The sequence below is a fragment of the Nomascus leucogenys genome, chromosome 1a, assembly GCF_006542625.1.
Source record: "Nomascus leucogenys isolate Asia chromosome 1a, Asia_NLE_v1, whole genome shotgun sequence".
Lineage (NCBI taxonomy): Eukaryota > Metazoa > Chordata > Mammalia > Primates > Hylobatidae > Nomascus > Nomascus leucogenys.
In genome coordinates, this window is record NC_044381.1 from 86,487,232 (window position 1) to 86,504,110 (window position 16,879).

The following is a 16,879-nucleotide window of genomic DNA, read 5'->3' on the forward strand; positions in this document are numbered from 1 at the left end:
ACTAGTTTACAGTCCCACCAACAGTGTAAAAGTGTTCCTATTTCTCCACATCCTCTCCAGCACCTGTTGTTTCCTGATTTTTTAATGATGGCCATTCTAACTGGTGTGAGATGGTATCTCACTGTGGTTTTGATTTGCATTTCTCTGATGGCCAGTGATGATGAGCATTTCTTCATGTGTTTTCTGGCTGCATAAATGTCTTCTTTTGAGAAGTGTCTGTTCATGTCCTCTGCCCACTTTTTGATGGGGTTGTTTGTTTTTTTCTTGTAAATTTGTTTGAGTTCATTATAGATTCTGGATATTAGCCCTTTGTCAGATGAGTAGGTTGCAAAAATTTTCTCCCATTCTGTAGGTTGCCTGTTCATTCTGATGATAGTTTCTTTTGCTGTGCAGAAGCTCTTTATTTTAATGAGATCCCATTTGTCGATTTTGGCTTTTGTTGCCATTGCTTTTGGTGTTTTAGACATGAAGTCCTTGCCCACGCCTATGTCCTGAATGGTATTGCCTAGGTTTTCTTGTAGGATTTTAATGGTTTTAGGTCTAACATATAAGTCTTTAATCCATCTTGAATTAATTTTTGTATAAGGTGTAAGGAAGGGATCCAGTTGCAGCTTTCTACATATGGCTAGCCAGTTTTCCCAGCACCATTTATTAAATAGGGAATCCTTTCCCCATTTCTTGTTTTTGTCAGGTTTGTCAAAGATCAGATAGTTGTAGCTATGCGGCATCATTTCTGGGGGCTCTGTTCTGTTCCATTGATCTATGTCTCTGTTGTGGTACCAGTACCATGCTGTTTTGGTGACTGTAGCCTTGTAGTATAGTTTAAAGTCAGGTAGCGTGATGCCTCCAGCTTTGTTCTTTTGGCTTAGGATTGACTTGGCGATGCGGGCTCTTTTTTGGTTCCATATGAACTTTAAAGTAGTTTTTTCCAATTCTGTGAAGAAAGTCATTGGTAGCTTGATGGGGATGGCATTGAATCTATAAATTACCTTGGGCAGTATGGCCATTTTCACGATATTGATTCTTCCAACCCATGAGCATGGAATGTTCTTCCATTTGTTTGTATCCTCTTTTATTTCATTGAGCAGTGGTTTGTAGTTCTCCTTGAAGAGGTCCTTCACATCCCTTGTAAGTTGGATTCCTAGGTATTTTATTCTCTTTGAAGCAATTGTGAATGGGAGTTCACTCATGATTTGGCTCTCTGATTGTCTGTTATTGGTGTACAAGAATGCTTGTGATTTTTGTACATTAATTTTGTATCCTGAGACTTCACTGAAGTTGCTAATCAGCTTAAGGAGATTTTGGGCTGAGACAATGGGGTTTTCTAGATATACAATCATGTCATCTGCAAACAGGGACAATTTGACTTCCTCTTTTCCTAATTGAATACCTTTTATTTCCTTCTCCTGCCTGATTGCTCTGGCCAGAACTTCCAGCACTATGTTGAACAGGAGCGGTGAGAGAGGGCATCCCTGTCTTGTGCCAGTTTTCAGAGGGAATGCTTCCAGTTTTTGCCCATTCAGTATGATATTGGCTGTGGGTTTGTCGTAGATAGCTCTTATTATTTTGAGATACGTCCCATCAATACCTAATTTATTGAGAGTTTTTAGCATGAAGGGTTGTTGAATTTTGTCAAAGGCCTTTTCTGCATCTATTGAGATAATCATGTGGTTTTTGTCTTTGGTTCTGTTTATATGTTGGATTACATTTATTGATTTGCGTATGTTGAACCAGCCTTGCATCCCAGGGATGAAGCCCACTTGATCATGGTGGATAAGCTTTTTGATGTGCTGCTGGATTCGGTTTGCCAGTATTTTATTGAGGATTTTTGCATCAATGTTCATCAAGGATATTGGTCTGAAATTCTCTTTTTTGGTTATGTCTCTGCCAGGTTTTGGTATCAGGACGATGCTGGCTTCATAAAATGTGTTAGGGAGGATTCCCTCTTTTTCTATCGATTGGAATAGTTTCAGAAGGAATGGTACCAGTTCCTCCTTGTACCTCTGGTAGAATTCGGCTGTGAATCCATCAGGTCCTGGACTCTTTTTGGTTGGTAAGCTATTGATTATTGCCACAATTTCAGAACCTGTTATTGGTCTATTCAGAGATTCAACTTCTTCCTGGTTTAGTCTTGGGAGGGTGTATTTGTCAAGGAATTTATCCATTTCTTCTAGATTTTCTAGTTTATTTGCATAGAGGTGTTTGTAGTATTCTCTGATGGTAGATTGTATTTCTGTGGGATCGGTGGTGATATCCCCTTTTTCGTTTTTTATTGCATCTATTTGATTCTTCTCTCTTTTCTTCTTTATTAGTCTTGCTAGCGGTCCATCAATTTTGTTGATCTTTTCAAAAAACCAGCTCCTGGATTCATTAATTTTTTGAAGGGTTTTTTGTGTCTCTATTTCCTTCAGTTCTGCTCTGATTTTAGTTATTTCTAGCCTTCTGCTAGCTTTTGAATGTGTTTGCTCTTGCTTTTCTAGTTCTTTTAATTGTGATGTTAGGGAGTCAATTTTGGATCTTTCCTGCTTTCTCTTGTGGGCATTTAGTGCTATAAATTTCCCTCTACACACTGCTTTGAATGTGTCCCAGAGATTCTGGTATGTTGTGTCTTTGTTCTCGTTGGTTTCAAAGAACATCTTTATTTCTGCCTTCATTTCATTATGTACCCAATAGTCATTCAGGAGCAGGTTGTTCAGTTTCCATGTAGTAGAGCGGTTTTGAGTGAGTTTCTTAATCCTGAGTTCTAGTTTGATTGCACTGTGGTCTGAGAGACAGTTTGTTATAATTTCTGTTCTTTTACATTTGCTGAGGAGAGCTTTACTTCCAACTATGTGGTCAATTTTGGAATAGGTGTGGTGTGGTGCTGAAGAAAATGTATATTTTGTTGACTTGGGGTGGAGAGTTCTGTAGATGTCTATTAGGTCCACTTTATGTAGAGCTGAGTTCAATTCCTGGATATCCTTGTTAACTTTCTGTCTCGTTGATCTGTCTAATGCTGACAGTGGGGTGTTAAAATCTCCCATTATTATTGTGTGGGAGTTTAAGTCCCTTAGTAGGTCACTCAGGACTTGCTTTATGAATCTGGGTGCTCCTGTGTTGGGTGCATATATATTTAGGATAGTTAGCTCTTCTTGATGAATTGATCCCTTTACCATTATGTAATGGCCTTCTTTGTCTCTTTTGATCTTTGTTGGTTTAAAGTCTATTTTATCAGAGACTAGGATTGCAACCCCTGCCTTTTTTTGTTTTCCAGTTGCTTGATAGATCTTCCTCCATCCCTTTATTTTGAGTCTATGTGTGTCTCTGCACGTGAGATGGGTTTCCTGAATACAGCACACTGATGGGTCCTGACTCCTTATCCAGTTTGCCAGTCTGTGTCTTTTGATTGGAGCATTTAGCCCATTTACATTTAACGTTAATATTGTTATGTGTGAATCTGATCCTGTCATTATGATGTTAGTTGGTTATTTTGTTCGTTAGTTGCTATAGTTTCTTCCTAGTCTCGATGGTCTTTACAATTTGGCATGTTTTTGCAGTGGCTGGTACCGGTTGTTCCTTTCCATGTTTAGTGCTTCCTTCAGGAGCTCTTTTAGGGCAGGCCTGGTGGTGACAAAATCACTCAGCGTTTGCTTGTCTGTAAAGTGTTTTATTTCTCCTTCACTTATGAAGCTTAGTTTGGCGGGATAGGAGATTCTGGGTTGAAAATTCTTTTCTTTAAGAATGTTGAATATCGGCCCCCACTCTCTTCTGGCTTGTAGAGTTTCTGCTGAGAGATCAGCTGTTAGTCTGATGGGCTTCCCTTTGTGGGTAACCCGACCTTTCTCTCTGGCTGCCCTTAACATTTTTTCTTTCATTTCAACTTTGGTGAATCTGACAATAATGTGTCTTGGAGTTGCCCTTCTCGAGGAGTATCTTTGTGGCGTTCTCTGTATTTCCTGAATCTGAATGCTGGCCTGCCTTGCTAGATTGGGGAAGTTCTCCTGGATAATATCTTGCAGAGTGTTTTCCAACTTGGTTCCATTCTCCCCATCATTTTCAGGTACACCAATCAGACGTAGGTTTGGTCTTTTCACATAGTCCCAAATTTCTTGGAGGCTTTGTTCATTTCTTTTTATCCTTTTTTCTCTAAACTTCCTTTCTCTTTTCATTTCATTCATTTCATCTTCCATCAGCGATACCCTTTCTTCCAGTTGATCGCATCTGCTACTGAGGCTTCTGCAATCTTCGCGTAGTTCTCGAAACTTGGCTTTCAGCTCCATCGGCTCCTTGAAGCCCTTCTCTCCATTGGTTATTCTAGTTATCCATTCTTCTAATTTTTTTTCAAAGTTTTTAACTTCTTTGCTGTTGTTTTGAATTTCCTCTCGTAGCTCAGAGTAGTTTGATCGTCTGAAGCCTTCTTCTCTCAACTCATCAAAGTCATCCTCCATCCAGCTTTGTTCCGTTGCTGGTGAGGAACTGCGTTCCTTTGGAGGAGGAGAGGTGCTCTGTTTTTTAGAGTTTCCAGTTTTTTTGGTCTGTTTTTTCCCCATCTCTGTGGTTTTATCTACTTTTTGTCTTTGATGATGGTGATGTACAGATGGGTTTTTGGTGTGGATGTCCTTTCTGTTTGTTAGTTTTCCTTCTACCAGACAGGACCCTCAGCTGCAGGTCTGTTGGAGTTTACTAGAGGTCCACTCCAGACCCTGTTTGGCTGGGTGTCAGCAGCGGTGGCTGCAGAACAGCGGATTTTCGTGAGACCACAAATTCAGCTGTCTGATAGTTCCTCTGAAAGTTTTGTCTCAGAGAAGTACCGGGTTGAATGAGGTGTCAGTCTGTCCCTACTGGGGGGGTGCCTCCCAGTTAGGCTGCTCAGGGGTGAGGGACCCACTTTAGGAGGCAGTCTGACTGTTCTCAGATCTCCAGCTGCGTGCTGGGAGAACCACTACTCTCTTCAAAGCTGTCAGTCAGACAGGGACATTTAAGTCTGTGGAAGTTCTTGCAGAGTTTTTGTTTGTCTGTGCCCTGCCCCCAGAGGTGGAGCCTACAGAGGCAGGCAGGCCTCCTTGAGCTGTGGTGGGCTCCACCCAGTTCGAGCTTCCTGGCTGCTTTGTTTACCTAAGCAAGCCTGGGCAATGGCGGGCGCCCCTCCCCCAGCCTCGCTGCCGCCTCGCAGCTTGATCTCAGACTGCTGTGCTAGCAATTAGCGAGACTCCGTGGGCATAGGACCCTCCAAGCCAGGTGCGGGACACAATCTCCTAGTGTGCCGTTTTCCAGGCCCGTTGGAAAAGCGCAGTTAGGGTGGGACTGACCCGATATTCCAGGTGCCGTCTGCTTCCCGTTTCTTTGACTAGGAAAGGAATCCTGACCTTGCGTTGAGTAATGCTCGCCCTGCTTCGGCTCGCGCACAGTGCGCTCACCGACTGTCCTGCACCCACTGTTAGCATCCTAGTGAGATGAAAATGCAGAAATCACCGTTTCTGTTCGTGGGGTGGAGTGGAGGAGCTTTCTATTGATTTGCTCCAAAACTTTCTAATTTTGCTCTAATTGTTTAAGTATAACTGGATGATAAGGCTTTGTATAAAAAAAAGCTAGAGCCAGCTTGCACATAGTGTAATTTGACTGTTCCTTCCAGTTCAGGGTAGCGTTGAGCTATTTGCTGGCTCAGAGTGATTAGGGTCATTAGCTTCCCTTCTTTGCAGTGTTTTAATAGGAAAATATCATTTATTAATAAGAGGTAATATCTTACTTTACTTGTATACTTTTTCCATTGTAAACCCCTTCCTTTTGTATGCTGGACTCCTAAGAAGATTAAATCCCCTGTAACTTACTTGACTGATGTTCATCTGTCATTTTACCTGGCATTCTGATGTCCCTATCTTTTAACTTTATTTACTTGTATGTTTCCTACAATAGCAGTAACATCTTTATTTAATACACATAAACGCTTTTTTTACTCTTCAGCAAGGATTTATTAAGTAACTATTGGGTGCCTAGTGCTGTGCTACATTCTGTCAGACATGTTAAAGGAAAAGAGAGGTAGAAAATTTAATGCTTTAGCATTTACAGTCCATCTGGGGATAGAAAACATTCAAGTGAAAATGGCTGTGTATATCTGAGGTGGTGTATAGAGGAACCTTTGAAGACTGGCCATATAGATCACTAGGTCTAGGCAAGGGGAGAGTTGCTTTGAGCTGGAATCAATTTTTTAAATTTTTTTTTTTATTTTTAATTTTTCTTGAGACAAGGTCTTGCTCTGTCACCCGAGCTGGAGTCCAGTGGCATGAGCATAACTTGTTGCAGCCTTAAACTCCTAGGCACAAGTGATCCTTCCACCTTAACCTCTTAGATATCTGGGACTACAGGCATGCACCACCACACTGGGCTAAATTTTAAAAATTTTGTAGAGATAGGATCTTGTGATGTTGCCCAGGCTGGTCTCAAACTCCTGGCCTCAAGTGATCCTTCCCCCTCGACCTCACAGACTGCTGAGGTTACAGGCATGAGCCACCATGCTTAGTCTTCAATTTTTTATTCTTTCTTGAGGGAAGTGGTTCTGTAGTTAGACTTTGATTGATGTCCAAGTTTTGGGTTAACAAGCTGAGAAGTTCAGTATGTGCCAAGAATTACAGGTGAGGAGACTTGGGGAAAGGAGAATAAGAAGGTTTTGTTTGATGTTGTTAAGCAAACTGGTTTAACTAGGCTGGACATTGAGAAATAAGTTGGAACTAGTTGATGAAGGGCTTAAGAACCTACCTAATATAGCAGTTTGCCCTGAATTTGAAAAGCAGCAGATTCTTAAATGGTAACTGACACATCAGAAGGGTGGTGGGTTTTTTTGTTTGTTTGTTTTTGAGACGGAGTTTCACTGTTGTTGCCCAGGCTGGAGGGCAATGGCACAATCTCGGCTCATTGCAACCTCTGCCTCCTGGGTTCAAGCAATTCTCCTGCCTCAGCTCCCAAGTAGCTGAGATTACAGGCGCCCGCCACCACACTCAGCTAATTTTTGTATTTTTTAGTAGAAACAGGGTTTCACCATGTTGGTCAGGCTGGTCTCGAACTCCTGACCTCAGATGATCCACCTGCCTCGGCCTCCCAAAGTGCTGGAATTACAGGTGTGAGCCACTGTGCCCGGCCAATGGTGGTGGTTTCAAAAGATGAATTTGACACGGATGTGTAAGATGAATTATATTAGGGAAAAACGAGAGTAGGGAACCTGATGCTAATTTAGGTTTGAGTGATGAAAATTTAGGTTAGGGTGATGGCAATAAAAATGTGACAGATGTTAGAATGAAGATAAAGTTGCAGGATGCTAAGGAAGAGATAGACAATGACAGTTAGATTGGTCTGGAAAGAAATGATCAGAGGCCATAGAGCACTTTCCTTGGAACAGTAGAGGAAGAGGATTAAGGAATAGGAGGAAGTTGGGGCCATTGGGGGTTACACATTTCAGTGATTTTTCTGTTAAGGTAAGGCCGAGTCAAATGAAGAGTTCTCTCTTAGCCACCTCTTCAGGACAGGGAAATCTTCTAAGGGTTCGAAGCAGAAAGAAAAAAGATAGTGGCTGGGTGCGGTGGCTCACACCTATAATCTCAACACTTTGGGAGGGTGAGGCGGGTGGATCATTGGAGGTCAGGAGTTTGAGACCAGCCTGGCCAACATTAGCGAAATTCTTTCACCTCCAGACCAACGTTTGAACAGTTTCTGTCTCACATAGCTTAACGCTGTCTTTCTCATTTTCACTTTAGATCCAGAAGCAGCAAGGTCTAGCAATTCCAAAATCACCACCACGCTGGGTCTGGTCGTCCATGCTGCAGGTAAGGTTGGATTGCAGTGGAACTTCTTTGTTTTCTGTCACACAGGGGAGACCTTAGTGTTTATATTTCAGGGACTGTCCTCAATGAATGCTCTTGGACTGGCCTTTGAGGAAAAGGTTTCTTAATGAAGTCCTCCAACACAAGCACAAGCCTGGTGTGCTCAGTGTCAGGGGTTTGCAAGCTAAGAATGGTTTCTATACTTTTTAATGGTTAAAAAGAGAGAGAGAGAGAGGAACATACTGTAGCACATGAGAATTATATAATTCAAATTAAGGAAGTTTTATTGGAACACAGCCTTGCCCATGTATTTATGTATTGTTTGTGACAGTGAATTTGATTAGGGAAAAATGAGAGTAGGGAACCTATTGCTGATTTAGGTTTGTTTGAGTGATGAAAATTTAGGTTAGGGCGATGGCAATAAAAAATGGAGAAAGGCAAATGTGACTGATGTTAGAATGAAGATAAAGTTGCAGGAGGCTGAGGAAGAGATAGACAATGACAATGATCCATCTCTTTTGTTTTTGTGCAACAGTGGCAGAATTGAACAGTTGCAAGAGACCAAATAACTGCAAAGCCTGAAATATTTACTGTCTAGCTCTTAAGAAGAAGTTTGCTCTTTTCATTCTTGGCTCTAGAATGTCATCTGGAAAAGAGCCTTGGCACTTTTGTCCTGAACAGCTCTGTTACCAGTTTATATGCAAAGCACCAGTTTAAGCAGAAGTGGTATGCAGTGGAATGCAGAGGTCTCAGCATTGCTGGCAGGGTACACTGTAGAATCATAACCCAAACCTAGTCCTAGTAATAGAATTCTATCAGTGGCAAAGAAAGGCATGTGAAAGGTGGTACACTGTTACCGTGCCCTTTCTAAGTATAATATGCTTTTCTAACAAATTTCATTCATTCAACCAGTGTTTACTCATTAAGTAGTAATCATCTATATAGAGTTCTAGTATCTTTATTTTATTTATTTCTTTTTTTCTTTTTTTGAGACGGAGTCTCACTCTGTCGCCCAGGCTGGAGTGCAGTGGCGCAATCTCGGCTCACTGCAAGCTCCACCTCTCGGGTTTAAGCAATCCTCCTGCGTCAGCCTCCCGAGTAGCTGGGACTATTTTGTTTCTTTGCCTATAAGATTAAGAGATGCTTCTTTTGAAATTCTTCCTTGGTATTTCCCTTGTTACAATTTGATTAACTAATCAATGGATTTTTGATTAGTTGGAAAATTGAATGTCAGTTTTCCAATAACAACAACAGCAACCAAAATAACTAACATTGAATACTCTGGGCCAGATGCTATGTTCTTTACATTATCTCATTTAATCCTCACGAAAACTCTAAGAAATACATACTTTATTGAACACATTTTAAAGATAAGGCTGGCATGTAGAAAGGTTAAGTAACCTTACTAGATCCAGCTGGACCTGGCTGTAAAGCTCATACACTCAACCACTACACTGTTGTTGTTGTTGTTTATAGTATTTTATGTTTCCTTGTTTCCAAATATAGCTGATGGTGTTGCCTTGGGAGCAGCAGCGTCTACTTCACAGACTAGTGTCCAGTTAATTGTGTTTGTGGCAATCATGCTACATAAGGTAAGCAACATTTTGGTGTAAGGTTTGGTATTGAGTGTATTCATAATTAAAATTTCTCATGGTCCTTAATGTTTTTTCTGGAATAGGAACATTTTCTTCGTTTCATAATTGCTATTCATTTTGGAAAATCGAATAAATCTGTTCATAGCTTCTTGTTCCCTTTTCTTAAGCTTTTCCTTGAGGGGTTTCAATTTTTTTGTGTAGACATATACACAAATTGTCAAATTCTCGTCAGATTTTTATATTTCATAGTAATAATTTCTGTTCAAAAGTATTTTTCTTGACTGTTTCTCTTTTTTACTATCCAAGAAACACACAAATAGGATCTTTTCTTGGCTTAGAACATTAATTCCTAAGAGGCATAGCTCAGCATTGGTACTCTGCCTGGTTTTGTTTTGTTTTGTTTTTCTTGTGGGTTTTTTTGTTTGTTTGTTTTTGAGATGGAATTTGCTCTTGTCACCCAGGCTGGAGTGCAATGGTGTGATCTCGGCTCACTGCAACCTCCGCCTCCTGGGTTCAAGCGATTCTCCTGTCTCAGCCTCCCAAGTAGCTGGGATTACAGGGGCCCACCACGACACATTTTTGTATTTTTAGTAGAGACGGGGTTTCGCCATGTTGGCCAGGCTGGTCTCGAACTCCTGACCTTAGGTTATCCACCCACCTCGACCTCCCAAAGTGCTAGGATTACAGGCGTGAGCCACTGTGCCTGGCCTTTTGTGAGTTTTTCTTTGTATGAGAAATCATAGTCAAATGGCATGTACTTCTTGATGTAGAAGCAGTCCATACTTCTAGAATGATAATAAGAGGTGATTTTTTATTTCCAGGCACCAGCTGCTTTTGGACTGGTTTCCTTCTTGATGCATGCTGGCTTAGAGCGGAATCGAATCAGAAAGCACTTGCTGGTCTTTGCACTGGCAGCACCAGTTATGTCCATGGTGACATACTTAGGACTGAGTAAGGTAAGCTAATCTATTCCCAGCTATCTAAACCAGTGTCTTGTGATCTCTTAGAACTTATACGGTCTCTTAGATTGAATTTTTCCAATACATTACTCTCTCAAACTAAAGATAAAATTAGGAGTAAAAACTGTACAGGGTAAATATCTTAATTCCAATTTGTCCTCTTCGTATTAGCATTTTCTTATTCATTTAATTGAAAACTTCTTCCCTATCAATCAGTTCCAAGAATATTTGCATAAATATGATAGCCCTTCAATATTTAAAATAGTATAACTTAACCAGCCATGCTAGTTTCATTTGACAGATATCTAATAAGTCAAATCCGTCCATATTTAATGTGAGGTAGACACATGAAGCGTGAGTAACAAGCCACATAGCTGCTTTGAGAAGAGCAGCAGCTGGGCAGAGATTGCTGTCAAGAGTTTAAAAAACTGACATTGATTACTGAAGTAATAGAGTAATCTGTTAAAGGGAACAGCATACTGCTCACTGAAAGGAGAGAAGGCTTTTCAGGTAAATGCAAAGGGTTTTTATAACACACTGTTAGCAACTAAGATCAACAAACCCTTGCTTAACAGGAACTTAGCCATTCTTGGTCTCATTTTTCACATGTTCCTCCTCTTCTCCCAGCTCTCATGTCCCCAGATAGTAACTGTACAGTTCTTTCTATTGAATACTTTGTACTGAACATAGCTTCAGACCTGAGGTAACATGTGCTCTTCTGTCTCCAAGCTGGACCTTCCCATGCCTTATAATCCTGTCTATAGCTCTTAGCAACAACCCTCCGCATTTTACCCAAATGTCAACTGGCAGGCAACTGGAGGAAAATCTTAGAAGCAAACTGACTCAGGGCTAGTTGATGGGAACTGCTTTCACCAACACCCTCTCTAAAGGCCATTGATTCTTCTGAGCATCAGTCAATTCAGTATTTGGCAGTAAAACCCATATTAATAGGAACATGTGAAAAATGTGATAGAGAATGGCTAAGTTCCTGTTAAGCAAGGTTTGTTGATCTTAGTTGCTGAGAGTGTGTTATAAAAACCCTTTGCATTTACCTGAAGAGCCTTCTCTTCTTTCAGTGAGCAGTATGCTGTTCCCTTTAACAGATTACTCTATTACTTCAGTAATCAATGTCAGTTTTTTAACCTTTTGACAGGAAGGTACTGATAATTCTGGAGACATGGAGTTACTTGCTGCATCTATGGCATGTCCTTTTCTTAAAATTTTAATTAATTGTCCTAGTCCATAGGTCCACTTTTTTAACAGAAAAGGTTGAAATTAGTTTTATAAAGATTAGCTTATGAGATACATATATATATACACATATATACACACACATTTTTTTTTTCTCCTTTGAGATGGAATCTTGCCTGTCACCCAGGCTGGAGTACAATGGTGCAATCTTGGCTCACTGCAACCTCTGCCTCCCGGGTTCAGACGATTCTCCTGCCCCAGCTTCCCGAGTAGCTGGGATTACAGGTGCCCGCCACCATGCCCGGCTAATTTTTGTATTTTTAGTAGAGACAGGGTTTCACCATGTTGGCCAGGCTGGTCTCGAACTCCTGACCTCGTGCTCTGCCCACCCCGGCCTCCCAAAGTGCTGGGATTATAGGCATGAGCCACCACGCCTGGCCGCTTAAGAGATATTTCTAAGCTCTATGAGGGCAACTACTGCATCTTGATTACCACTGTGTCTCAAGCACCTGGCCCAGAGCCTGGTGCATAGAGGATGCTTGTTAAATATTAGTAGGATAAATAAATTCATGTCTGAAATTTAATATCTGCAATAATATGTTGTTGATTCTATCTCAAGAATAATACAAGCCAAACCTATTGAACCAGCACTTAAAGTTCGTTTTAAAAAGCAATTGTGAGCCAGGAGCAGTGGCGCACACCTGTAGTCCCAGCTACTTGGGAAGCTGAGACAGGAGGATTGCTTGAGCCCAGGAGTTCCAGGCTGTAGTGTGTTATGATTGTGCCTGTGAATAGCCACTCAACTCCAGCCTGGGCGACGTAGCGAGACCTCATCTCTAAAGACAGATACAGTCGATGAATGGATGGACAGAATGGTGGAACTGTGGTGAATATAGTTAATAATAGTGTGTGGTACATTTCAAAATTGCTAAGAGTAAATTTCAGATGTTCTCACTACAGAATATGGTAAATATTTGAGATAACAGATGTTAGTTTTATTTCATTATTCCACATTTTATTCATGAATCATGTCACTTTATACCCTATAAATATATATAATTATAATTTGTTGATTTACAATAAATTTTTTTAAAAATCGATTGCATACATCACTGATATTCTTAAACCCTTATTTGGAAGCTTCCCATGAATAACTTAAAATTACTGTGTTCTCTAGATGTCCCCAGTGTCCTAGACAGCACCAGTTAAGAATAGTGAGTGTTTTTTAATTGGGACTTCTTCCTGACCCTGAATTTTACTTGACTTAGTTTTTCCTCTTTCTCTCTTCTAATTCACAGAGCAGTAAAGAAGCCCTTTCAGAGGTGAACGCCACGGGAGTGGCCATGCTTTTCTCTGCTGGGACATTTCTTTATGTTGCCACAGTACATGTCCTCCCTGAGGTGGGCGGAATAGGGCACAGCCACAAGCCCGATGCCACGGGAGGGAGAGGCCTCAGCCGCCTGGAGGTGGCAGCCCTGGTTCTGGGTTGCCTCATTCCCCTCATCCTGTCAGTAGGACACCAGCATTAAATGTTCAAGGTCCAGCCTTCGTCCAGGGCCGTTTGCCATCCAGTGAGAACAGCCGGCGCGTGACAGCTACTCACTTCCTCAGTCTCTTGTCTCGCCTTGCGCATCTCCACATGTATTCCTAGAGTCCAGAGGGGAGGTGAGGTTAAAACCTGAGTAATGGAAAAGCTTTTAGAGTAGAAACACATTTACATTGCAGTTAGCTGTAGACATCCCATTGTGTTATCTTTTAAAAGGCCCTTGACATTTTGAGTTTTAATGTTTCTCTTAACCCTATTCTCAGGGAAGATGGAATTTCATTTTAAGGAAAAGAGGAGAACTTCATACTCAAAATGAAATAGTGATTATGAAAATACAGTGTTCTGTAATTAAGCTATGTCTCTTTCTTCTTAGTTTAGACGCTCTACCACTTTATCCATTGATTTTTAACATGGTTCCCACCATGTAAGACTGGTGCTTTAGCATCTATGCCACATGCCTTGATGGAAGGTCATAGCACCCACTCACTTAGATGCTAAAGGTGATTCTAGTTAATTTGGGATTAGGGTCAGGAAAATGACAGCAAGACACATTGAAAGCTCACTTTATACTCAAAAGAGATATCCATTGAAAGGGGATGTCTAGAGGGACTTAAACAGCTCCTTTGGCACGTGCCTCTCTGAATCCAGCCTGCCATTCCATCAAATGGAGCAGGAGAGGTGGGAGGAGCTTCTAAAGAGGTGACTGGTATTTTGTAGCATTCCTTGTCAAGTTCTCCATTGCGGAATACCTGTCTCCACATTCCTAGAGAGGAGCCAAGTTCTAGTAGCTTCAGTTCTAGGCTATCCTTCAAAAACAGTCAGATCACAAGTATCTTTGGAAATTAAGGGATATTAAATTTTAAGTGATTTTTGGATGGTTATTGATATCTTTGTAGTAGCCTTTCGTAAAAGACTACCAAAATGTATGGTTGTCCGTTTTTTGTTGTTTTTTTTCTTTTTTTTTTTTTTTTTCTAAGTATTTCTCTTAGCAGATCAGCAATCCCTCTAGGGACCTAAATACTAGGTCAGCGTAGGGGACACTGTGTCTTCTCACATAACCACCTGTAGCAAGATGGATCATAAATGAGAAGTGTTTGCCTATTGATTTAAAGCTTATTGGAATCATGTCTCTTGTCTCTTCGTCTTTTCTTTGCTTTTCTCCTAACTTTTCCCTCTAGCCTCTCCTCCCCACAATTTGCTGCTTACTGCTGGTGTTAATATTTGTGTGAGATGAGTTCTTATCAGGACAACCACTTCTCGAACTGTGATAATGAAGATAATAATATCTTTATTCTTTATCCCCCTTCAAAGAAATTACCTTTGTGTCAAATGCCGCTTTGTTGAGCCCTTAAAATACCACCTCCTCATGTGTAAATTGACACAATCACTAATATTCTGGTAATTTAAACAATTGAGATAGGAAAAGTGTTTAACAAACTAGGATAATTTTTTTTTCATATTTGCCAAAATTTTTGTAAACCCTGTCTTGTCAAATAAGTGTATAATATTGTATTATTAATTTATTTTTACTTTCTATACCATTTCAAAACACATTACACTAAGGGGGAACCAAGACTAGTTTCTTCAGGACAGTGGACGTAGTAGTTTGTAAAAACGTTTTTTATGACGCATAAGCCAGCATGCCTGTGATTTATTTCCTTCATGAATTTGTCACTGGATCAGCAGCTGTGGAAATAAAGCTTGTGAGCCCTCTGCTGGCCACAGTGAGGAAAGTAGCACAAATAGGATACAGTTGTTAAGTAGTCACTGGCAACAATTGCATACAATTTTACCACCAAGAGAAGGTATGGTATGGAAAGTCCAAATGACTTCCTTGATTGGATGTTAACAGCTGACTTGTGTGAGACTTGAGGTTTCATCTGGTCCTTCCAAACTATATGGTTGCCTAGATTCTCTCTGGAAACTGACTTTGTCAAATAAATAGCAGATTGTAGTGTCTGGTTTGGTTTGGACAGTAGTGCTTTCTATCATGTTGTTGTGTGCAATGGTAATTTGTTCTACTGGCCAAAGCCTCTTTCAGCAGTGCCTTGCCATCATGCTTAAAAGTTTGGCTAGTATATCTTGCTGGATGGAGCCTTGAACTCTGGCAAGGATTGAACCATCTGACTTCCAAATTTGCCTTCCCCTCTGGACCTCACTATTAACAAGCAAACCTTTCAGGGCCCTCTTAGCTCTCAGAAGCTATGTATGGGCTTTCCCAGATTTTAAAGCTGCTGCCTCGAGAACTACTCATTTCTCTCCTGGTCAGCAGGCAGAAACAGCCATACTAATCTCATAGGGCTCAAATGCATCTTCAGGCAGCAGGGAACCAAGCAGCGTGGCACAGGCCTTCTTGACTGGAGGAAGAGCTTGCTGGCGTGGTGGGCAGTGTTCCAGGAGAGGCCGTGTCCGTGTTCACTTCTTGGCACATTTCAGTTCCGTTTTCCTCTTGTTTAAAACTGCCTCTTTAGATGTGGATGCCTTAATGCTGTAACACGTTTGAAAACATTGGCAATACTTAAGTTGCTGCCATGATTACAGATGGAATTATTGGCTACCAAAGAGATGCAATTGATGATGAAAAGCATGATTCTTCCTTCCATATAACCAAAGTTAATCTTAATTGCAATTTGACTCTGTTTCCTTGGTAGGGATAGACTTTCTTCAGATTCCAAGTGCTCTCTTAAATGGCAAATTAAGTTAAAGAATACTACTGCTCCATTCCCCTCACTTACTCTCCAGCTAATTGCTTGTGAGTTCTCATTTCATGAAAGCAGTGATGTTCCAGGTTTGATTCCGTTTTCCTGTGCACACTGTTGCCAAATTTTTTTTTTTTAGCAAAGATTCTGCACTGGAACGTAGATAGTTGGAAACAGTACTACCTACCTAGAGGTTATGTGTTTTCTCTTTCTCCCCCCTTTCACCTCTTTCTTTCCCAATTCAAAACAGCCAAGTGAGCCCTGTTCTGGTATTTTGAATCATTAGAGAAAAGAAAGGGAGTGGCTGTTTTGAGTTGTCCTTTCTTTGCAGAAAGGAGAAAATGTGATTTTTTTTTTTACCAGCCTACTTCTAAGTGTCACTGCCTGGTTTTTCTCTTTTTCAAGGATTAGAACTAAGAGGACACACCAGCATCGGAGTGTATTAAGCCCCTGAAATACATGGTAGCTAGGGACTGAACACAGGAACTGTATGACAGCAGCACAAACCCCCAAAGGACGTTCCTGCCTTGTGGGCCCCTGAGCCCCTTGGGAGACTGAGAATCATGACCAGATTCATCCAGAACTGCTGCAGTGTTAAGTGAAAATCCTCTGTAGTTGTTCTGCAGAGGAACCTTCCTTCCATTAGAAAATTTCTGCTCAATACAGAATGGTCCACATCACCCAAAGCGCGCTGTTGGAGATGCTGTGAAATTAAAACCTCTTTGTACCTGAGACATCTAGATTCACCTCAGGAGACCTGAAGGAGATGTGTAACTTGTGGGAAAGAACTAGACAACCATTTAGGAATTCTCTAGATGTACTCAGCCTAACCCAGTGGCTTAACACAAGGAGACTGGCTTTGATCTTTTTTTCTTGTGGCATCTTCCAGCAAGTTAGAAGTCTCATGGGATAAGACTGCAGTTCCCCTGGTTCAGTAGCTGGAACAGTGATTTTAAATGTCCCTTTTTCTGGATCCCTTGTAAACATGAAATCATTCCATGGATGGCTGCCTTATAATTTTGTCTCTTTCCACTTTAATTGTGAATGGTTAAAAAAATGCTGTTTTCTGATATTAAATTTTTATTAGTGCATAACTTAA

The 16,879-nt window shown here is 40.9% G+C and overlaps 1 protein-coding gene across 4 annotated transcripts in view; it reads left to right on the forward strand.

Moving 5' to 3' along the window:
* Positions 1-16,879, forward strand: part of SLC39A9 (solute carrier family 39 member 9) — a 74,253-nt gene extending 57,374 nt beyond the window's left edge. For all 4 annotated transcript variants that reach the window (XM_004087172.3, XM_003263624.3, XM_012504400.2 and 1 more), the window contains 4 exons: positions 7,725-7,793; positions 9,297-9,382; positions 10,207-10,341; positions 12,834-16,879. In XM_004087172.3, the coding sequence (XP_004087220.1) occupies positions 7,725-7,793; positions 9,297-9,382; positions 10,207-10,341; positions 12,834-13,064 (521 nt within the window). In that variant the 3' untranslated portion in view covers positions 13,065-16,879. The remainder of the gene's footprint in view (positions 1-7,724; positions 7,794-9,296; positions 9,383-10,206; positions 10,342-12,833) is intronic.